This window comes from Quercus lobata, chromosome 2, assembly GCF_001633185.2.
Source record: "Quercus lobata isolate SW786 chromosome 2, ValleyOak3.0 Primary Assembly, whole genome shotgun sequence".
Classification (NCBI taxonomy): Eukaryota; Viridiplantae; Streptophyta; class Magnoliopsida; order Fagales; family Fagaceae; genus Quercus; species Quercus lobata.
In genome coordinates this window covers 74,443,278-74,466,771 of record NC_044905.1, presented here as the reverse complement: position 1 = coordinate 74,466,771, position 23,494 = coordinate 74,443,278, and the positions used below count along the sequence as shown (strand labels likewise).

At 34.5% G+C, this 23,494-nt stretch overlaps 1 protein-coding gene across 1 annotated transcript in view; it reads left to right on the top strand.

Annotated features, from left to right (window-relative positions):
* Positions 1–3,107: 3,107 nt before the first annotated feature.
* Positions 3,108–23,494, top strand: part of LOC115976582 (nuclear pore complex protein GP210) — a 33,614-nt gene continuing 13,227 nt past the window's right edge. Inside the window, exons 1-26 of the mRNA XM_031097935.1 lie at positions 3,108–3,427; positions 3,574–3,839; positions 3,988–4,154; positions 4,252–4,468; positions 6,202–6,548; positions 8,765–8,941; positions 9,107–9,245; positions 9,333–9,481; positions 10,181–10,292; positions 10,377–10,972; positions 11,076–11,199; positions 11,302–11,579; positions 11,942–12,052; positions 12,249–12,311; positions 13,391–13,582; positions 14,624–14,683; positions 14,756–14,824; positions 15,068–15,214; positions 15,329–15,448; positions 15,725–15,844; positions 17,175–17,330; positions 17,402–17,464; positions 17,565–17,698; positions 21,612–22,026; positions 23,057–23,159; positions 23,255–23,367. Coding sequence (XP_030953795.1) covers positions 3,228–3,427; positions 3,574–3,839; positions 3,988–4,154; positions 4,252–4,468; positions 6,202–6,548; positions 8,765–8,941; positions 9,107–9,245; positions 9,333–9,481; positions 10,181–10,292; positions 10,377–10,972; positions 11,076–11,199; positions 11,302–11,579; positions 11,942–12,052; positions 12,249–12,311; positions 13,391–13,582; positions 14,624–14,683; positions 14,756–14,824; positions 15,068–15,214; positions 15,329–15,448; positions 15,725–15,844; positions 17,175–17,330; positions 17,402–17,464; positions 17,565–17,698; positions 21,612–22,026; positions 23,057–23,159; positions 23,255–23,367 — 4,638 coding nt within the window. The 5' untranslated portion in view covers positions 3,108–3,227. The remainder of the gene's footprint in view (positions 3,428–3,573; positions 3,840–3,987; positions 4,155–4,251; positions 4,469–6,201; positions 6,549–8,764; positions 8,942–9,106; positions 9,246–9,332; positions 9,482–10,180; positions 10,293–10,376; positions 10,973–11,075; positions 11,200–11,301; positions 11,580–11,941; positions 12,053–12,248; positions 12,312–13,390; positions 13,583–14,623; positions 14,684–14,755; positions 14,825–15,067; positions 15,215–15,328; positions 15,449–15,724; positions 15,845–17,174; positions 17,331–17,401; positions 17,465–17,564; positions 17,699–21,611; positions 22,027–23,056; positions 23,160–23,254; positions 23,368–23,494) is intronic.

The window sequence follows — 23,494 nt, the reverse complement described above, 5'->3', positions numbered from 1 at the left end:
TGTTCAAGTAGCACCTCCACATTAATGTGCCTAGAGAGTTAGCTGTAGAGCATTTAATGCAGTGGTAGCAGTTTTTTCCTTAAATATTTTAAAACTTCTCTCTGTCCTTTGTTTCTGCAATGCTTATCTGTACCAACAAAACTTCCTGAAACATTCCTCCGGACGACAAACCACCTCTATGGACCTTGACTTTAGTTAGCCGAGGAGGCATTCATCCTCGGCCCAACCTCCTGGGCCGTTATGATCAAAATTGACATATTCTTTTACTAACATGGGCTCCCTTGACAATGTTTACTTCTCCTCGGATGCCCTCTAATCCTCGGCTTGGGCCTTAAACCCACTATATACATAAATAATGAGCTCTTGGGTCCAATACCCCTACAAGAAACATAATAAATAAATGATTGAATTAAGTTATCGCTTTGTTTTTTGGATTTTTGACTCGATCACATCACATTTACATTGGGAAAAAAGAGTTTGACTTTGATATAAGGATTTTTTTTTTCTCCTTCCCCCCCCCCCCCCGCGGATTTTGAACAGTAGTTTTATTGAGTTTTATTAATTTTTAAGATACATTTTCAGTGTTTTGGATTATAGGAGGAAAATAATTGGGTTTGAGAAAGTTGGTATAAACTAAAAGAATAATTTTCAATTTCTAGCATACTTTTTATTGATGCACACAATGTTATAAACTATTATTAAGGAATTAATATTTTTCTTAACTTAAGGAATTAATATTTTTCTTAACTTACTTATTGAGAATTATTGGGAAAGATTGTATTGATTTTTCATTTTGATGTGATGGATATTTTTTTATTTTGTGTGCATCGTCTTTATATGAAACTTTCATGCATAGAGCATAGGTTAGTGACTAATCTATATATAATATCTAATAGTCGAAGATGTTTGACTCTTTTTTGGACTCTTTTCATATTATGCCACATAAGTTTTGGTAGTCTCGTGATTTTTTACATAATATTTATTTTTTCAATTCTTTATTTATTTGAGACATAATTTTTATTTTTTATTTCCTTATTTATTTGACACATTTTTTTTAATTCCTTATTTATTTGACAAAAACTAACCAAATGTCAATCATTTCTTTTAATGCCCAATACGTTGCTTGTATTTAGATTCTCGTTAAAAACCGTTTTCCTTAGAGTGGCGTGCAAGTCTTTGACTTGCTTGCAAAGCATGTTTGTATACAATGCAAATTCCTTCACAGTTACTCTCCTAAAAATCATATATGATTAATAGAACTAGGCTAATTAAGCTTGACCCATACGTCTATATAAGATGCAAGAATCCTCATAAAAAAAAAATTAACAACATTGTAGGTGTAGTTTCAACTTTTGAGCTATTGGAAAATTGTCATGAAGAAACACACCATGACCAAGTATAGGAAGACCATCTAATCTTCACATGTCGAATATGCGTAAAGCCCGTGCAATCAAATCATAAATTCAACTTCAATAACAATTGTGTGCACCCTTTTTTATGATGCCAAATATATTAAAACCCATATTGACAACAAAGTGCTAAACATTGAATGTCCTATGTATATTTATGATGCATGTGTTTCATGGTTAAATAAAACTTAATATCATATATATTCTATATCTATATTTGCTACTTCAATTTGAAGGCTTCACAACATCAATATTTTATTTATTTTATTTTAAAACCGAATTTTACCACTACAAACATGTTTCACTTATATTTATGTTGTGTACTTCGGTCCTTTTCAGTCCACTTTGGTCGTATTTGGTTTTATTCGGCTCAATTTGGTCTCTTTTGTCCACTTTGGTCATACTTTGTTTTATTTGGTCCATTTCAGTCTTATTCGGTTCAATTTGGTCCATTTTGTCCACTTAGGTTATATTCGGTCCATTCTGTCCACTTTAGTCCTATTCGGTCCATTTTATAAATTTCGGTCCTATTTGGTCCACTTTGGTCTCATTCGGTATTTTAATTATATTCGGTCCACTTTGGTCCTATTTGGTTCTATTTAATCGATTTTGGTCACCTTTAATCCTATTCGGTCCACCTTAATCGTATTTTGTCCAATTAGGTCCTATTTTATCAACTTCAATCTATTCGTTCTTTTTGCTTGTGGTTTTGATGAAGTTTTTTGCAATGGAAATTGGTAAAGGTTCTTGTGCCTAGAAAATTAATTTAAATACAATGTAATAAATGGAGTTATTTGTTATTGTACTATGCAATTACCCCTTAGAATAGTTTTAAAAAAAAAGTAAAATTTTTTTTATGAAAAAAACAGAGTAAAAAGTAAAAAGAAAAAAAAGAAAAAAAAAAAGACTATTAGGACTGTTTGGTAGGAGAAAGTATACCATATTTCGGTAATACAAACTCAGTTTCTGTTTTGGTATTTCCTACTTAATAAATGAGTGACACCTGTTTCAAAAAACCACATTAGACTACTTCAATAAAGGATTAATTTATCTTCCCGATAGTATAGAAGATTGTGATTAATTTATTAGAGTAGTCTGATATGGTTTTTTTGAAACATGTATCACTTATTTAATAAAAAATACCAAAACAAATGCCGAGTTAGTATTACTGAAACATAGTATACTTTCTCATTTAGTAGGCAAGCTCAAACTCATATTTTTAGTTTTTAAACAACCTTACATATATTTTCACACACATTTTCATCCACACATATTTTAAAAAATTACAAACAATATTAGTCAAACTCTTATACCAAACGAGCCCTAATATTATCTTAACTTTTACTTCTCGCTACTAGATGATAATTGCGTCAGATTTAAATCCAAATCCATAATAATATTAAAATAAAAAAGGTATTTTATTTTATTTTATTTTTGAGGAATAAAAAGCATCTTAAAAGTTTATTAAAAAAAAAAAAAGCATCTTAAAAAAGACACTGTTCCAAGTCCTTTCCGGAGCAACGTGTCCCCACTTTTTTCCAGATTAATAAATATCAGGGACCCACCAACAATATAGAAAGTTACAGAAATCCCAAATCCCTACCACTTTCCACATCAGCACCAATCACACCTCGCCACGTCTCCCACCTGTCGTTCCCCCCAAAACCCCTAAAACTAAAACCCCCCCTGATTTTAGGGTTTCCATTTTTTCTCTGTTCAAAATTTTCAGCTCAAGCTCTTCTTCTCCACAATGCTCACTCACTGCTCAGCTCCAAAATAATATAAAGTCTCAAACTTCAACTTTTTCCCACTACTGCTATGCCATGCTGTGGCGTAGACTCGATGCGCTCCAATATGTTGTACCTCACAGTACTACTCACTCTTCTTCTAGTGTTGGACACAACGACGTCGTACTCAGGCTCAGGCCCTCACATCGCCGATGTCAATTTACTCTTACCTCCCAAAATGACTCATCCTGTTGAGTACAGGCTTCAAGGAAGCGATGGCTGCTTCAAATGGTAAATTTCTGTGAAATTTTTTGAATCCAAATTCATAAACCCTAAACCCCCCCTGTTTGGCTGTCGAGAAAATGTGTATCATAAGTTCGCTTTTGTTGATGTAATCATAATGTTGAAGCATTTTTGTTTGGAATCTGTATGCATAGGTCCTGGGATCATCATGATGTTCTGTCAGTGTTACCTGAGTATAATTCGAGCAATCACTGCTCGACTAGTGCGAGGCTGAGGTCGATTGCTACTTATAGCGGTCGAAAGGAGACTGCTGTTTATGCTACTGATGTTCGCACGGGGGTCGTGATTCGTTGCAAAGTTTTTATTGACAATTTCTCCAGAATTCAGATATTTCATAATTCTATCAAGCTTGACTTAGATGGACTCGCTACTCTCCGTGTCCGCGCCTTTGATAGCGAAGGTGGATGACCCTTTTGTCAATTGTTTTTAGCTTTTTTTTGCAGGGTGAATGGATTTTTGTTTTCTGAATTTGGTTGTTTTGTACTTTAAATAATATAATTTGGTCTGGTTGGAATGTTTATTTCACTTTTGTCATCCTTCTGTTGCAGATAATGTGTTCTCGTCACTAGTGGGCTTACAATTCAAGTGGCATCAGATGCCCGAAACTGATGGATTGCCTCATCACCTTGTCCATGTTCCGTTGAAGGATTCTCCGCTAAGCGACTGTGGTGGATTGTGTGGGGACTTAGATATCCAAATACAACTTGAAGATAGTGTATGAATGCTGCTACTGAATGTGAATGAGAATTGGCAGCGTGTTAACTAATTCTTCTATATGTATAAGTAATTATTTTCTTTGATATGTAATGCAGGGTGTATTTTCAGATTTATATGTTGTAAAAGGAGTTGAAATCGGCCAGGAGATTGTTTCTGTGCATTTGCTTGAGCCTGGATTAAAGCATATGGCTGATAGGATTGTTCTGACTGTAGCAGAAGCCATGTCACTTGAACCTCCCTCACCTGTTTTTGTCCTCATTGGTGCTGCTGTTCGTTATAGGCTTAAAGTTATACGTGAAAATATTCCTCAAGGTTTCTCTATTTGAACCCATTTAATAATACTCCAAAGTAGTTCTACATTTTTTTTTTTTGGTCTATTTCAGTATGCCTTCAATTTGGATGATTCTGCGTACCTGAATTACAGGCCATATATGACATTTTTTTTTTTTTGGGTGGCAATATTATCTTTTGATGCTATTGATTTAAACAGAAATATAGAAGTGCATTGGAGATATTGACTAGTTGATGTTTTTTTTATTTTTTATTTTTTTTAAATAGATAACGAAAAATTTTAATAAGAAAAAAATAGCCAACTTGAGAACATTGGGGATGTACTGCAGAAGCAAAAATCAAAAACCAAAATTACAATGATCAAGTAAAAGAGGAAGAGAAAAACAAGAAAAAAGCGACAGGGTCACACTCCAAACAAGGAGAGTGTGTAAGAAAAAGGACTTAATCTTATTGGTTAAAGTTCTCTGCTGGGATCTGTATGTTATTTGAAATCTTTTTGATAAATAAAAAGATTGCAAATAACATATGTTAATTGAAATCTGAAGTTCTGCTGTTTGGTTCTCAAAGAAAAATTTATTTATTTATAGAAATTTAAAGTTATTTCTAGCAACTTTCTAGTCCAGTAGTAGGGAAACCTTAAGGTTCTTCTGACCTCAGGGTCAAGGTGAGTTTTTAGCCAAAATAGCACTGCCTTATTGCCCAGGAGTTATGGGATTTTACACTTTTTGGGGTTCAGTGGGTGATGCCTGGGAGGATTGTTGATCTACTAGTGAGTTGGCAATGCCATTTTGGGTGGCATCAAAATAGGGGGATTTGGAAGGCCATTCCTCATTGTTTGATGTGGTATTTATGGAGGTGGTGAAATGCAAGACATTTTGATGGGTGTGAGATGTCAATTTTAGACCTGAAGTCGCAGTTTCTGAGGACTTTGTTCTAGTGGTTATCAGCCTCAGGGATGTTTTCTTTCTCAAACTTGATGGAACTTAATTGATTATTTTTCTTTTAAATCGTAGTTATGTGAACATCTAGTATACTGCCTGTGTACTTGATATTTCTTTCTTTCTAATAAAATTACTACTTATTTTATATATATATATATATGTGTGTGTGTGTGTGTGTGTGTGTGTGTGTAACCAAAGTAGCTACTCATTATGCTGTAAAGGCCTGAATCAAAAAAAAATTACGCACTTTTTTTTTCTTTCTCTATCTAGATATGGATGACTCTTATTGTGCTTTGATGCTGAGAATCTAACTAAGAAAAGACAAAGCTCTTTAGGGAATGGTCGCATTTGGATTGCACTGTAGCAATAAACTAGTGGGGGTCTTGCATCTTTTTACCTTGGCTTTGCTGAAAGTTGGAAATCCCCTTGATTGAAGATCTGGTTTCAAATTAGTTTTCTTCGTCTTAGGGTTCTTTAGGTCAGACTCTATACACAATAGTGTTGGCATGATGGATGTCAAGAGGTTTTAAAGGATTGACATTGGATGTGGGTTTAGTTAAGGTCTAGTTTCAACTATGCATTATACTCTCTCTCTTTATTTTTATTTTTCTCTGAGTTGGCTAAAAATACTGTGCAATTGTAATTAAGTTGGCCATTATGCTACCTGGCTTTATGTTTTTAGCTGTGATGCATTCAATTCTTTAAGTTTCTGCTGGTATTTACCTCTTTTATAGAATTACATGGACTGACTACGTGCTTCTTCATTATGGGCCTATTGTCAATGGCCTTACGCCACTTTCCTGGAATTTTCAGTGGTCATTTTACCATCTCCACATCATCGATGGTCTGTTTCAAACTCTTCAGTTGCTCAAGTGGACTCTATGATGGGATTAACAAAAGCACTAGACTTAGGGGTAGCAACTGTTGTGGTTGAAGATACAAGGGTTGTTGGCCATGTACAAGTTTCATCCCTTAATGTTGTTGTACCAGATTCTTTATCGTTATATATAGCATCATTTTCTACCTCTGGTGATCCTTTAGAAGGAGTGAAAACCATTCCGTCTGTGGCACGTTGGTATGTCGTTTCTGGCCGTCAATATCTCATACAAATGAAGGTCTTCTCACAAGGGCCTGATGCACAAGAAATTTACATTACAGAGGTAACTTATTCATATTTTGGTTTCAATTTTTTAGTGTTACTAGAAGTTCTAGAACGATGCCTGTGTGATGCACCTATCGATCAAAAATCATATGTAAACTCAAAGAAATTTTTTATAATGTAATTGAAATTGAATAATAAAATAGATAATAGAAATATAGGAGCAAAAATAATTTAAGTTATGTGGCAAAAACACATCATGTAAAACTGAGTTTTTATCAAAACTAATAGATTATTAAAATATTTTAACATCTATTAAGAAAATGTTTTCTTTAAAACTTTTGGTAATTGAGTTTTAATTGTTGTAGTATTTTAAATTTCTTAAAGCAAATGAGCTATAACTTAATTTTCACCTCCTCCCCTTACAAGTTCTAGGTGGAGGGTGAGATTGTGGGTTCAAGACCTGTTGGGTATATTAGTAACTTACCAATAAAAAATGGTATTTAAAATCTCTTAAAACATTGGTGATAGAATTTCCCTTAGAGTAAACTGTGCTAATAATTGTACTTATAGTGCATGTAAGACCCGTATTTTATTATTAAACAAAAAATTTTGGGATATTGTTAAGATATTATAAAATAAACAATTGAATTTTCTAAACACTTATTTAAAAAATAGTATTTTAGACGGAGTAATGTTTTCAAGCAATAGACTAGACTTGGAGCAAACAATGATAATAGTTTAATATCCTTATATTGTGCCGGATGCCATACAAAGTGGGAAAAAAGAAAAAAGAAAACAGAAGAGGATATTCACTTGGTCTAAACACAGTGTAGGATGGAATTTATATTATATAGTTTATTATGTATGAAAGCATAGTATGCATGATAGCTTGTTCGTCCTTTTATGATGTCTATATAATTGGTCTTCCTAATTCTGTTAAGACAAATCGAGGCTATCAATTCATTTACATTATTCTAGGAAAGTAATACCTGTTAAAAGTGACTAATTTTTTAGGAGTTTGAACAATCCACTAAATTAATTATTGTTGAGTTGTAAAATACGAGGTATTAGGGTTAAAGGGAAGAGAGAGAGAGAGAGAGAGAGAGAGAGAGAGGGTATAGGACTATTTTTAATCAGTCCCTCACCTTTGCACATATTTATATGATGGTCTTATAATATGATTACAAGAATGCCCTTATGCTAACGGAAACTAACATACTAATATAAAATAAAAACAAAAACAAGAAGTTTCAACAATTATGGAGTACAATCAGCTTATCAAAACTAATGTATTTTTTTGGGGGCCTCTAGAAACAAAAGAGCTATACAGACTTCAAATTTTTTCAATCTCAATTTCAAATTATTCTGGTGTATGGCAAAGGGCTAAGCAATCCTCTCTTTGTAATTTAGAGGAACTACAGAGATATCTATAAAGAAGCTTACATTTGTAGTAGTAGTCCAAGATGATTTTTTTTTTTTTTTTTTTTTGGGTTGTAAAAACTTATGAATGAAACTCAAAGAGGTAACCATGTACACTGGACATGGAAACCCCATCTCCCATTCCAAGATGGGATTTTATTTGGTGGGTATTTTATCCCTTTATATCATTTCATTTTGATAGCTGCATCTGAAAGGTGGTCTCATCTGTCAAAATAAAGGCTTATCTTATGATAGGGAAACACCTCCAATTATATGTTCTTTCACATAAATACTGAATTAACTTCTTCAGGATGTGCTATTGTTGTCAATTCTGGCACTCTTTATGTTTTGTCTACCATGTTTTCTTTATATTCATGATCTTTATTCATTCTAAAATTTCTTTTATATCTTTGCATTTACACTATCTATAGTTTTCTTTAGATTTTTTTTTTTTTTGGATGACCTGGAACCTCACCAAGGTAGGGCCCTTTAGACCCATCCTTGGGAAATAAACCATAGATACACGACCCCACCTGCTAGAACCGTGTATTAGGTAATCCATGAGAACTACTAGTGGAGATTGAACCATGATATCTGGGTCTATAGCTTGTTCCCAGCAGTTTTATTTAGATTTATTAGTTTATGTGTCGAAATGTCGGAATGGCATTTTCCTCTCTCTTGTTCATGATAATTTAGTTTACTATTTGTTTTGCAAATTTCTTGCTCCTATGCATGGACAATATGCCAGTTATCTGTTGGCGTTTTGCTCTTATTATTCACTTTACTCTGTTATACCAGCTAGTTTATCATGATTTTCTTGGCTGTCTTCTCAGAAATTCCTTCCTTGAATTGCAGAGTGATGATGTTAAGTTGTACGATAACCAGTCAGAGTACTGGAGAACTTTTTTGGTGCCTGATGATATTGCAGTAAAACATAGCTGGCAGACTAGAATCCTGAAAGCAACTTCACAGGGACTGGATAAGTTGATGGCTTCTTTGACATATTTTACCGGGCATCAAGAAACAAAGGAGGTGCTGCCTTGTATTAGTTTGGAATTTTGTGCTTGTATTATGAACTTCTTTCTTATTTTGTCCCCCCATTCACTCCCCCCACCCCTAAATTATCATACCTCTATTGTCTTTGGAATATATAGTTCCTTTCTTTTATGTGCCTGTGTTGGTTATATTCCCTTTTAGGTTCTCAAAGTTGTGCAAGAAGTCAAGGTTTGCAATCAAGTGAAATTTATTTTAGACAAAAGAAGCGGTATCACACAAAGCATTCTCCTTCCCTGGGCCCCAACTGTTTATCAGGAGGTGGAGCTAAAGGCCACAGGAGGTTGATACCCTGCTGAGTTTTGTATGTAGTGTTTAACTTGCTGCTAATGTTGTTGATGTGCTTCTGATTGCTATTAAATTTTTGTAGGCTGTGCAAAGGCTTCTAGTGACTACAAATGGTTTTCTTCAGACACAGCTACTGTATCGGTATCTGCTTTAGGGATTGTCCAGGCCAAGAAGCCTGGTAAAGCTACTGTTAAAGTGATATCTGTTTTTGATGCATTGAATTATGATGAGGTAATGTGTTTGCAGTGCTCAGTGTTATACCTTGTTTTTGATGATTTATAAGCATACAAATTTTGCTTTTAGAATTTAGAGATCCTTTAACATCCATATACATCCAAGAAATACTTCACCACGGAGTTTATAACAGAAGTTGAATATTAAAATGTTGAATACATAATGAATATTGATTGTATACTTATTGCATATATATATATATATATATATATAGACAAACACACACACACACACACACACTCACACTTATCACATATGTTTAATAATAAATCTTCTATCTGAAGTGATCCAATTTGAAGGAAATTTCTAAAAATTGAAACATGAAATGATTTAATTAATTATTGCTTACTTTTATCTTTCGGAAAATTTGAGATATTGCACTATGTTACTAAGATCTGTTATGTTTTCATATTTCCTAATATCTGTGCTTGTTCTTGTGTCCAATAATGCTGAGAAAATCTTATAAGCTGGTGCACTAGCACAAGGGAAAACCCTTTCCTTTCCCTTTTATTTATTTATGTATTTAATTTTTGGGATGAGTAAAGGGACAAACTTTAATCACTGGTGTTCCTTTAGATTTATTTTTTGGTTTTTCTAGATGTTCGCAATGATGAAATCTCTGCATCACTTATCTCTTTGATTCCCTTTACCCTTTTGTTAACACTTGTATTTATAATGTTAAATAATTACTAATAGGTGGTGATTGAAGTTTCCATCCCCTCATCTATGGCTATGCTTCATAGCTTCCCCGTAGAGACTGTTGTGGGATCACATCTTCAAGCTGCTGTAACAATGAAAGCATCAAATGGTGATGCCATATCCTTGAACCATATGAACTTGCCTTTTGTTGGTGTTGGTTAAGTCTTTGTTAAAGGTGATTTGTCAACTGCAGGTGCCTATTTTTATAGGTGTGATGCTTTTTGCTCCTTCATTAAGTGGAAAGCTGGAAGCAAGTCTTTCAATATTGTCAATGCAACAGGGGAGAAACCTGTCTTGGACATGGTAGAAAATTTTGAGCTCTATGCATCATTAAATGGTCCTCCATGCTCTTGGACCCGTATATATGCTTCCGGTCCTGGTCGAGCTATGTTGCATGCCACTCTATCAAAAGATTATCACCATGTTGATAACTCATTACAAGGACCTATTGTCTTAAAAGCATCTACACGTATCGCAGCATACCCACCACTTATCATTTGTCAGTTAGGGGATGGGAGCCAGTTTGGTGGTTATTGGTTTGATTTGGCTCAAGCTGAAGCTCAAAATCTATTGGAAAATTTGGATAAATTTTATCTTGTTCCTGGAACACATTTAGATATCATGCTTCTTGGTGGACCTGAAAAGTGGGATAAAGGTGTTGACTTCATTGAAACCGTTGAAACTTTGGATGAAGGGCATGGTCCTGTTCAGAACGGAGTTCTTGTGAATCAGCTATCTGGCAACAATAGTAGTGTGTACAGAGTTTTATGTCAAACGCTAGGAAACTTTGTAAGTTTCTGCATTCTTTCTTGCTTTATATTGAATGCAGTTCTTTTTTTCTTTGAAATCTTGAAGTCATGATATTTTTTTTCGATGGTTTAAAATGATTCAGAAACTTGTTTTCAAACATGGTAATTTGGTTGGGGATGACCATCCTCTGCCTGCAATAGTAGAAATTTTGTCATCACTTTCATGTGGCTATCCTTCCTCAATTGCACTAATAGCCGACGAACCTGGTACACATTATTTCCTTATATCAAAGTTGCATTCAGTCACAATTTACTAGTTTTTATAAATTTAACTTTTCATGCTTTTGGGCAATTTATGCCGCTGTTCAGTAAATGAGCGCAATGTTATACAAACTGCAATTCAAGCTGACCGCAGCTCAGGACGAATTCGAGTCACCCCTGTGACTGTGGCAAATGGACGCACTGTTCGAATAGCTGCAGTTGGCATAAGTAACACTGGAGAACCTTTTGCAAATTCATCTTCTCTTTGTTTGAGGTGGGAACTAAGCAGTTGTGATGGGCTAGCCTACTGGGATGATGCTTTTGATTCAGTTAGGTCGAAATGCAGTTGGGAGAGGTTTTTGGTCTTGCAAAATGAATCAGGACTGGTACTGGAAAACTTTGATTCCTTCATCTTTCGTATTGTTTTGTAATCTACTTATGCCCTTTAGTTGTTTGTAAAGAATTTAGGTTTGAGATTGAACTCTAGTGGATAATTAGGAAAAGGTTGCAGCCATATATCTGGTTTTTTAGGTTCTATGGATAAAGCACTTGCTTTATTTTTATTTTTTCAATTGACCTTGTCACTAGCACACAATCCTCCATATTTTCTATTGATCTTAAAATTATGACACTTTGTCATATTCTATGCTCTAAAAATTATAGCCTCATAATGTACCTCTTTTCCTTGTCATGATGTGAGTAAATTGTAATAATTCTGTTCTGAGATGTTAAGTACCCTTCTTTTCAGTGCATTGTTCGTGCTAGTGTCATTGGTTTCAGCGATACCGTCATTGATCATTATTCTGCTCAACTGCTAGAAAGTTCAGAGACTGTTCTTACAGATGCAATAAAATTACAGGTCTAAGTTTGTAATTTTTTCCCTGAAGAGATGCTTATGTAATTTTTTCTTGTTCTCTTTCCCCCATTAATTTCATAAGATTTGTGATGAAGTTTGTTGTGCCTGGTTTATACAAACCTATAAACCATTCAGGTTTATATTGCTAATCTATCTTCCAAAGTATGATTCTTACCTTCAGTTTTGTTCAAATATGCAGCTTGTTTCTACTATTAGTGTTTACCCAGAGTTCAACTTGCTATTTTTCAATCCTGATGCCAAGGTAGACTCTAATCCCAGTACTTAATGACTTTTTCAGTTTGATTTCAAATAAAAATGCATTGTCAGCAGCCTGTTTGAATTTGGTCTAGGTTCAAGGCCTAACAATTTTTTTTTTTTTAACCAAGCAAATTTTTCTGTTGAACTTACCAAAAGTGGTGGTTACATATTATTGGTCTTCATTTCATCGGTGTCCTTTTACTAAAAAGAGCACCTTCACACCCATTAACTGCCACAATATTTGGTAAATTAGGGTTTGGTTGCATTACCAAAATGTAGGTTTCATAGATTAAGTAAATGGAGTTAGTAATGCTATTTCAATTGATGTAAATCAGTATTATCAAGAGGCTTCTGATTTTTCAAAGAGAGATTAAAGTAACTATCCATTTGAGGAATAGAAAATGCTTTGATGAGTACTACACTCTCAGGAAAATGTTTTGTGGAGCAACATTAAATCATTTGCTGTCACATACAATCAAAAGCAAGATTTGATTCTACTTAACCCAAGCTATCTCAATGCAGAAAAGTTTGTTTCCCTCTTTTCTAATCATTTTTGTTATGGTACTAATTAAATAAAAAAGGGTGATATATTAGCTTTCTAAGGTAGAAGAAGGCATTGGGCCGATTAATCACCATGGATGTGTGAGATGAAAGATTGAAGGCTTCAGGCCTGTATAACTCTGATGTGAAACTGTTTTTACTTATCCATTGAAGATGATGGTCATTGTACAGTGCCATTGTTATAGATCTTCATTTAACTTAAGCATCCTGTTTGTTTATAGTTTAAAAATATATTATTTTCAGAATTCTTGAGATGCTTTGAGCTGGACGCCAATTACTTGGTCAGGTTTATGAATGTTTATCTGGTATATTTATCAAATGGCACATACCAAAATTGCTGATATGTTTCGCAATACTTGAGGATGCTCATGTGTAGGACAACTCATTTGACACTTGGTTTTCAACCTAAATTGCCCATCAGATTTACCTCTCCAGTGCTGCTATGTATTTATGTTGGTGTCAGAAAATATAATCCTTATACTGCTTTAACTTTTATACAATGCAATGATTTCCTTATTTTAGGTAAATCTGTCAATTATTGGTGGAAGCTGTTTCTTGGAAGCAGTTGTGAATGATTCTCGAGTGGTAGAAGTTGTTCCACCCCCACTGGGTTTACAATGCTCACAATTGATGTTGTCTCCTAAAGGGTTGGGTACTGCATTTGTGACAGTTCGTGATATTGGACTTGCTCCTCCAATTACAGCTTCTGCTGTGGTATTTTTCTTCCCATCTGTTCTTTCTGTGTAATTTGTTTGATTGTGTCTTTCACCTTTACCAACTTCAATCCTGTTTCTAGTGTTGATGAAAGATTTATTGTAACAAGTTTGCAAAATTTTATTCCCACTCCTTTTCCCTTTGAAACCGTTTGTTTTATGAAGAAATCTTTTTGGAGAGTGTTTGACAATAGATTCTGGTGGAAATATATATTTCCCCAAGCTAATTTAAAGAGGCATGAATAAATCCTCAAGGTCCATATAAATTTTTCAATTAAGAGAAATTAGCCTCAAATGGAAATATTTTTGTTGAAAACAAGTTTGGATCTTATTCTTGCTAAACAAGCAATCCTAGTAATCCATCTGTCTATGTGAAACTCTTACACAATCATATTTTTATTTAAGCTGATTTGGGTGATCATTCATCATGCAATTGTTAGGTCTGATGTAATGTTTTTCTTCTACTTTTTTGTGGTTTTTCATTCAAGTTTGGGTGTAAATGACAATATCCTGGATGTTGTGTACTTCCTCTGTACTTGGGCAGCGCCCTCTCTTAATGATGCTTATTAGTTATAAAGTTAATCTGATAATGCATGGCCTTGCCACCTAATGGTGTACTCTTCTTTGAAGTAGATGTGATGAGTGTCCCACATAAATGTAAATTCAGATGTTTATTATCAGATCCAAATGAATCCCTTGTCAGTTTCATATAAAAGTTATCTTTTTCTTCTTAAATATGAAAAATTACGTTTTGATGTGATGCATAATGGATTATAACTTGTAAAGTTAAATAGAAATTATCCGTTGCTATGGAAAGTGGGAATTTAATTTGCAATGTCTCTCACTTTTGGTTACAATTATAATCTAGACCTTGGGTTGTCTCTGTGACAATATAATCTTGAGCAAATAATCAAAATATTTAGTGTTGTCTAATTCATAAAGCTGTAGGCTGCTTTCTTTTCTTCATTCTTATACTTGTTGTGATGCCTTTATCTTCAGATCCACCTGTGTGAAGTTTCTCATAGATTATAATATTTTACAGGTCCAAGTTGCAGATATAGACTGGATTAGGATTACATCACAAGAGGAGCTTTGCCTTATGGTTTGTATTCCCTTGGTGATATATATTTTTTTATAAGCTGGCCTTTATTCTAATATTTCTTGCTATTTTTAGGAAGGATGCTCACAAACCATTAACCTAATGGCTGGGATTAATGATGGAAGTACTTTTGACTCTTCTCAGGTTTGAATTGATGTCATTTTTATCTCTCTCTGGGAAGACATGCATTCCAATATATTTTGTACTCAGCATGATTTAAACTGATTTTACTGTGACACATCTACTAGAAAGTTGCAGTAGTTTGCATGTGGAAAATAGAGCCTGTTGTTTTATATAGATATTCTTGACCACTATTCTTTTCATGCTTTAAAAAGGTTTTGTTTGTTTTTAAATAATTACTTCAGTGACTGGGAACTTGTGATGCAGTATGCTTACATGAATATTCATGTCCATATTGAGGATCACATAGTTGAACTCGTAGGCATTGATGATACCTCGAGTCCTCATGGTGGACACGTGAAAGGGCCGAACTTTAAAATTATGGGGACAAGTCTGGGAATCACAACTCTTTATGTAAGTTCACTGTTGATTAACACAAATATTTTATGTCTCCAATTAGCAACCATTGTTAGATTCTCTGTTGGGAATTTGGGGTGATGCAAGTTTAAAGATAAAACTTGATATCAGGTCAGTGCTTCACAGCAATCTGGACATGAAATTTTGAGTCAGCCAATAAAGGTCGAAGTTTATGCACCACCAAGAATTCACCCTCCTAATATTTTCCTGGCACCAGGTGCATCATATGTGGTATGTTCTGGATATAAATATTTGCTTGTCTATTCCTTGTTCTCATCATAAACATTAGCTTTAGTTGATAGTGCTAAGATAAAGAGAAATTCATTTTGTTGCTATAATGGATGTTATATTTCATTCTGCCTTATTCAATGACTCTGGAAGTCCACCACCCCCCCCCCCCCCCCCCAAAGACACAAAATTATACATGTGTTTCTGCATGTATTTATGTGTGCTTGTGTTTTTCTTTTTTTTGTTACTTATTGGTGCCTTGTGGTTTTGTATGCTTAGCTTACTGTTGAAGGAGGCCCAACTATCGGAGTGTATGTTGAGTATGCTAGTATGGATGAGGGGATTGCAACAATTCAGAAATCTTCAGGAAGATTGTCTGCAAATTCACCTGGCAATACTGTAAGATATGATAACTAGCTAATGCTGCTTTGCTGTTAACTATTATCTATAGCTTTTTTATGCATTGATTATGAATTACTAGTTTTTGTTGTTCTTTTCTTTTATGAGCTATGGGACATGATATTTGATGTTGGATATAATAGATCCTATAACTTGCAGTCAGCTGCCTAGTCAGAGTGTGCATCTGGCTTCTTGTTAATGGTTACCTGTTTTTAATTATTCTGTGGCAAGAACACTTCTCTAAAAGGGAAAAATGCAAAAATATCCCTTGAACTTTGGATAAAATCAAATTTGACCCCCACTATTTCTAATTTGAAAATATGATACCTTGAACCCTTGGTAAATGCCAAAATCACTCCTTTTGGTACCATTTTTATAATCTAATTGACAAAAAGTATTTCATGCATTTCGCATGATAGCATTTTAATTTAAAAAAAAAAAAAAAAATTTGTAATTAAGATTTAATAAAATTCTCCAAATCATCTCTATCAGACCTCACAAAAGTGGGAGTTTTGTGCAGTGGGTATGACCTTTAATTAAAGGTAAAGGTAAAGGTTAAGAAGTAGAGGCCTTACATTAGGTGTGGTGGTACATGGAGAGCTTGAGGAAGTGGGGGTGGTGCTGTTTGGGTCTAGCATTATGAGTAGGCTATTTTGGTTGGGGATTGTGATGAAAACCATGTTATTATGTGACTGTTTGAGAATTGAGTGTATGTTTCCTAGTCATTTTTATTTTCAATGAACATTATTACTTACATAAAAAAAAAAAAGTGTTTTATTTGGGGAAGTGGCTGAAAATTTTGTTGGGGTTGTGTGGTTGTTGGTGGTTGGGTAATTGTGGTTTGGTGGTGATTGTGACAGTCTATGCTGTGACTGGTGAAGGAAGAGAAAAAAAGAAGAAGATGTTTTAAAGGGAAATTTTTTATTAAATTCTAATTTAAAAATAGTTTTTATTAAAATGCATGTAGCATTGTCCATCCATTCAATAAATAGAATGGTAACAGTAAGAATGGTTTGGGCATTTATCATAGTTCAGGAGTTAAAATTTCAAATTAGGAGTATAGGGTACCAGTTTGTTTTTGACCAAGAGTTCAGGGGGTATTTTTGCATTTTCTCTTTATAAAATTATATTAGAAGTAAATAGGCTTGCCGTTACAAATGACGATTTCAGGCAGGGCAATTCTGTCCTCTTGAACCATTGGATTTACCTAATCAAGACCAGTAGACGTTGCCTCTACAACTTTTTTCCTTTTTTCTTTTTTTCTTTTTCGTTGAGTATGTCTTATTTACATTTCTACTAGAAATATACTGACATTTGTTATTATGATCAGACTGTTCTTGCCTCGGTTTTTGGCAAAGGAGATACTGTAATTTGTCAAGCATATGGCAGTGTCAAAATAGGAGTTCCATCTGTGATGACTTTGAATGTACAAAGTGATCAACTTGGCGTTGGGCGTGAGATGCCAATATATCCTGTGTTTCCTGAGGTAGGAATTGAAAGCCAACAATTATTACCTTTCTCTTATTAAAGTACTGATTGACTTCTTTGTAATATCAGGGACATTTGTTTTCTTTTTATGAGCTCTGCAAAAATTATCAGTGGACTGTAGAAGATGAAAAGGTTGGATAAGTTTGGTGTCAAACTACTTGGGATTTCTGCTCATCACATGTTTTTACTAGGGATATTATGTGCTTGACCTTTTCTTTTTCCCCTTGTTTAGGTGTTGGGTTTCCTTGTGTCAGAGCATTCGCATGGGGAAATGTATAAATCCCTGGTGGCTACTTCAAAAGAAGTTCAATTCACTAGTTATTTGGAAGAGAGAGAACTTGGTTTTATCAAGGTTTTGTATGGAAGGTACGCTAAAGTTACTGCTACATTGGTTTTGTGTTCTCTCAATGGGATGCATTGGGTTTTATACTGAAATTAATTGCATTGAGCAGTCAAACATTTCATTCTATGATTGATTGCATCTGCGTAGATTCTAGTGCAGTCTTCTTCTTTTGGATTAAGTATTTCTCATACAATTGTGACTATTTGAAATCAGATGAAGATTGTTGAGGATATTAGCTCTTATATATACACTGCTAGGGTTCATTGTAATCAACAACTAAGAATACAATAAAGATGTAGCCACTAGGGCTTTATCTCATGGACGTACGATGTTGGCTGAAGCTGAACCACGTCACTTGTATTCTTCTCTCTTTTCTGCTTCAGCTTCTCTTATCAAAGCCATCTTTATCTCATTGTTACTATTGTTCTCGGTTGTTGATGGTTGGTTGCTTGTGCAACCTTCAGATCAAAGTTTGTGTTGTTGTTGGTGGTTGCTGTTGATAGTTGTTGGTGGTTGTTGGTAGTTCTTGGTGGATGCTGTTGTTAGTTGTTCTTGATGGTTTTTGCTGTTGTTGGTGGTTGTCTCGTTGTCATTGCTGGTGGCTGCTGTTGTTGTTGTCATTGGTGTCGCAGATCCAACCTGAAGGCATAGATTCGACCTGAAATCCAGATCTGACCTGCAACCCAGCTTGGTAGATCTTGGTGGTTGGCATCTGTTTTTGTTGTTATCAACGGAAGGTCAGTGGTGGTTTCTGACCATCCTCCACTGATCTTGGTTGTTGTTCTTGGTGTTTCTCAGTGGCCTTTTGTTGTTGGGTTGTTGTTTTCATCGTATTCCGGTGAGTCTCAGCAGATCTGGTACTCCTCAGTAGGTTTCAGCCTGCCACGTTGGTTTTTTGGTCATGGAGGTTGCTTGCCAGAGCTCGCAGTGGCTTTTCCTTGATCTCTCGGGAGTTTTCAGTGGTTCCAAGGTGTGTTTTTCTTGGTAGTTTCTTGCTCATTGCTGCCAGAGTTGTTGGTTGCCAGTGCAGTTGTCATCATTGAGTTCTGAAGCCATTGGTGTTGGTTGTTGGTTGTTGATCGGAGTTGACAGGGAATACCCCTGTTTGGTTCATGATGTGGGCTATTCCCTATCCAGGATAAGGATAACTTAATCCTAAATATGATAAAAAGTTATTTTTGGTAGATGTTTGATTGTTTGGGTATAGGTATTTATTTGTCCCTTATGCAGGATAAGGATAACCTAAGCTGAATAAAGTCTCTGTTTGGTTCTTTGTTTGGTTTCATATCATTTAGGTTGGTTCAACTTCTATTTCAGCCTGCCCAGGTGAATTTGCACCCTCTTTTGTTCATCATTTACCAAGGCACTATGTAGGAGTTGTTTAGGGTGTAAATGTTAATGTTCCAAGCTGGACCTATATGCTATATGCTCTTGCTTGAGGGGGAGTGTTGAAGATATTAGATTTATGTTAATGTAATGGTCCAAGATGCCATGACATCTCCTGAACTTTGGTGTAGTGGCCATTAAACCCCCTAAACTTATATTTTTGCCAATTTACTCCCTTAACTCCACACGTGTCAAATTGATACTTTTTTTAGTTTGCCGTTAAAATTGACTAACAGTGGTTGGCCTGGCTCAACATCCACATACAAACATAGAAAAAAAAAAAAAAAAAAAAGCCCAAAACTCACTGCAATGTCTAGATCGGCGGTAAGAATCATGGCTGTCAAATCTGGGATTGTGCTCCAAGTCTGCCATTGAGCCCTTGGACCTGCTCGTTGCCACAACTAGGCAGTTATTGGCAGCAAATGCAGCGGCCAACATGTGGCAAATGCCTCTGACCTCACACCTCTTGATTAGTACCTCTTCTTTGCTGTATGGTTCCATTTCATAGTTGAAAGAATCAGATTAGATTTATAATATTAGTATTACTATTTACTACCACAGGTTCCATTTCACAGTGAAAGAATCAGATTAGATTTATAGTATTAGTATTACTATTTACCACCACAGTTCTTCGTTGCTGATCTCTCTCTCTCTCTCTCTCTCTCTCTCTCCATCAATCGGTGACTCTGGCACTTATTCGCAACTCCACAGACCCTTATCGGCATGCTCTCTCTGCTAGCTACAATGGGGCCTTATGTTGCTGAGCTCTCATTTTTCTCTTTTCATATATATATATATATATATATTTTTTTTTTTTTTCTTGCTTCTGCTCAATGATTCTTGAAAACTCTTTGAGCATTTTACTTTTTTTTTCCCCCATTTTGCTAAGTTGGCGTCGAAGTCTGTTTTAATTGTTATTGGGGAAAATAAATAAAGGCCCACAATTTATATAATATTTCAAATTAAGTCCCAGTTTTCTAATTTTGTTAATTAAAGTCCCAAATTTATGTAATTGTTTTAATTTGCAGCCTCTGTTTACGTCCGTTATTCATTTCATTATTATAGGCAGTAACAGAGCAGATAAAGTTGGGAAATTATTAATTAAACTCTTTATTTCTCCTAGAGCTTGTTCATAAATCAAGTTGGCAGCTATGGACAGAAAGGTAGAGAGAGAAAGCTTTGTGTAGAGTGAGAGACTGATTGCCAGAAAAGTGAAACTACTTAGTAGTTAGCTAGGTGAAATACAAAGTTTAATAATGGTTTCCCCATTTATTCTGCTCCATTAATGCCTAGAATAAAATAAAAATTAATAATGAGTTGGACAGGTGATCCCAGTTGAAATTGTTTCATAAGTTTGGGACTTTAATTGACAAAATTAAAAACCTGGGACCTAATTGAATAGGGTTTAAACTGTGTACCATTTTATGTAATTTCCCCTTTTTATTTATTTATTTTTCTTTGATATATTATTGTGCTTATGGTTTTATTTACTGAATATGTCAAGATTAGTGTTGAATAGTCAATTTTTTTTTTCTTTTATTTCCTTATGTTTTTCTATTTATATCAAATTGTGAATAATAATGGTATTGGATTTTTATCTTTAAGTTTTGATGTTTATTTGTAGTTTGTTTTTGCCCTTGGTTTGTACTCTAAACATCACTTTATAATTATTAGTTTACATCTTTGCTATCTTTTTTTAAATTTATTTATAAGTAATGTAAATTTTATTCAGATCATAAAAAGGAGTCACCCATGTATACAGAAGTATACAACTGGGGACCAAAACAATCAAAAACACAAATTACAAGCATCCATTAGATCATAAACTGAAGACATAGTAGGACTTCCTGTCTATTATTGTTTTAAAATTAATTTAGATATGTTTTACTTATCAAAAAAATTAATTTAGTTATGTTTGTAAACTTATTGATGGCTATTACCTAATTTTAAAGTCTAAGATAATTACATAAAATATGCCTAAAAATATTTATATTAATTAATTAATTTTCATGTCCTTGATGTGTCATGACCTAGATTTTCAAGAATTGATATTTCACCGTGTTTCACGTAGTGTCGAACTGTGTCCATGTCTGTGCTTCTTAGACTGGGACTTAATGAAAATAATTGCAAGATCTAGGAAATTTTGGGGCCTTAATGTGCTTGAGCAAAAAACGGAGGGCTGATAGATTATGGATATATTGTGCTTGAGCAAAAAACAGAGGGCTGATAGATTATGGATGTATGCTGTTTCATCAGAAGCTTTGAAAGTTCCTCGGCCTATTTTGTTTATGACTAAATTTAGGTACTAGCATGTAATTCTTATTTTTCAGTCAGCGCTTAACCTGTAAACATTTCTTATGAAGAATGGTTTTGAGGTATTTAAAAATAAAATGTGCTGATGAATTGTTTGTACTTTTTACCTGTATCTTATCAAAAGAAAAAACCCGTCTTATCCTATTGTGGTATGAGCTACATCTGCTTTCTATCTATTCTAATTGACAACTCTTTGTTGGCTTATTTTTCTTATATGCCATTGTCACTCCATTCCAGATCTGCAGGCAGGGCAAATGTCAATGTCACATTCTCATGTGATTTTATAACTCCTGGTTCTAACTCAGGGTCAAGGTTTTACAGTGCATCAGTATCATTATTGGTGGTGGCAGATCTCCCTCTTGCTCTTGGAGTTCCCATAACCTGGGTTCTTCCTCCCCATTATACTACAACAAGTTTATTGCCTTCATCTTCAGAATCGTATGGTCAGTGGGATGGTCAAAGTCGGAAAGGAACTATTGTATATTCATTATTAAGATGTTTTGGTGAGAAGAATGAAGCTGTGCAGAAAGATTCTATTTCCATTCACAGGGATAGGATAAAGACAACAGACAGCAACAATCTTGCATGCATTCAAGGAAAAGATCGTACAACAGGAAGAATTGAGATTGCCTCTTGTGTTCGGGTCGCTGAGGTATGGATATTTGATCTTACGTAGGGCTGATAATTGGTGTAGATGTAGGCAAGCTTTATTATTTCTATTTTAGTTCTTTAAATATATTGTTGATGCCTTGCAGAGTGATGTAGGTAAGCTTTATTAGAGCATTGACATCAACTTACGCAAAAATTACCATCTATTTTAGAATAAGAACCTACTTTTTCTATTTTAATTAACCATTCTTCAAAACATGCACTTTTGTTTATCTATTTTATAATTTATTTCTTTAAAATAACAAATTTTCTTGATTTTTTTAAATTGTTTCTCTCTCTTCACATGCAACAATCACCATCCACCCTCTTCCTTTACCCTCGGGAAATGCAAAGAAATAATAAAAAATTGTTTTGCATAAGCTATAGTAACTTGTATATTTGCACAAGCTCTGTAGCAAAAACCCATTTTGCATAATTGGTTCATAATCTGATGTTGGTGATTTTTGGGCTTTATGCTATTTTACATAAGCTGTTGTTAATGCTCTTATTTCTAATAAGATATATTGTTGTCTTTTGGGTGCCCTCGCCCTGCAAAAAAGGGAAGAATAAAAGGTTCTGTAATTCAATGAGCGTGGGTTGCATGTTCATATCTTAGCATTTGATTTGTCTAACCTCATGAGAAAGAGACATTGTTAGTGTCTCAAATTCCTCGATAGTTTGGTGCAAATTGAAATGTGTATGATTCAATATGTCAAAGATGGGATTTCCAATTAATTTGACACAAGCAGATGCTCCCTGCTCAGTTTCATACATATGCATTAATAATTCACTTCTTTTTCTTATGACTCAATAAGAAAAGCAATTGAAATTTTAACGGGTTACATGCAGGTCTAGTTCATAATATTTGTCAAAATGTAGTTACTGCATAGCATTTGGAAAATATGTACAATGTCTTGGGTTCCTTCTTGTGCCTTTGCCTCATCTCAGTCTATTGACATTTGAGTCTACATTCTTTAACACTTTGTGTACAAGTTTTAGAATTCACTATGCTGATGTCTGTGCATTTTGACCAGGTGGCTCAAATAAGGATAACAAATAAGGAGTTCCCATTTCATGTAATCAATCTTGCTGTTGGTGCTGATCTAAAACTGCCAATAAGCTATTCTGATACTCTAGGTAGTAAAGTTTTAGCTTTTTTTAATGTTTATGGGGAATCATAGCTTCTGGATTTAAGTCCTCATCAGTCTACCTGTTATTTTGCTATTGACCAGGAAATCCTTTTTATGAAGCACACAATGCAGTTCTTTTCCATGCTGAAACTAACTATCCTGATATTGTCCTCATAAACAACACACATGATGACGATGGAAATATTCATCTCAAGGTTTGTTGTTTACATAAACTTTTGAGTTTCAATTGTCCCAGCTTCAAAGAGCAAACTACTGGAGAGGAATCACGACTTGGCCCTTTTTCCATTTGTTCTGCTTTACATTGCATTTGATCATGCATTT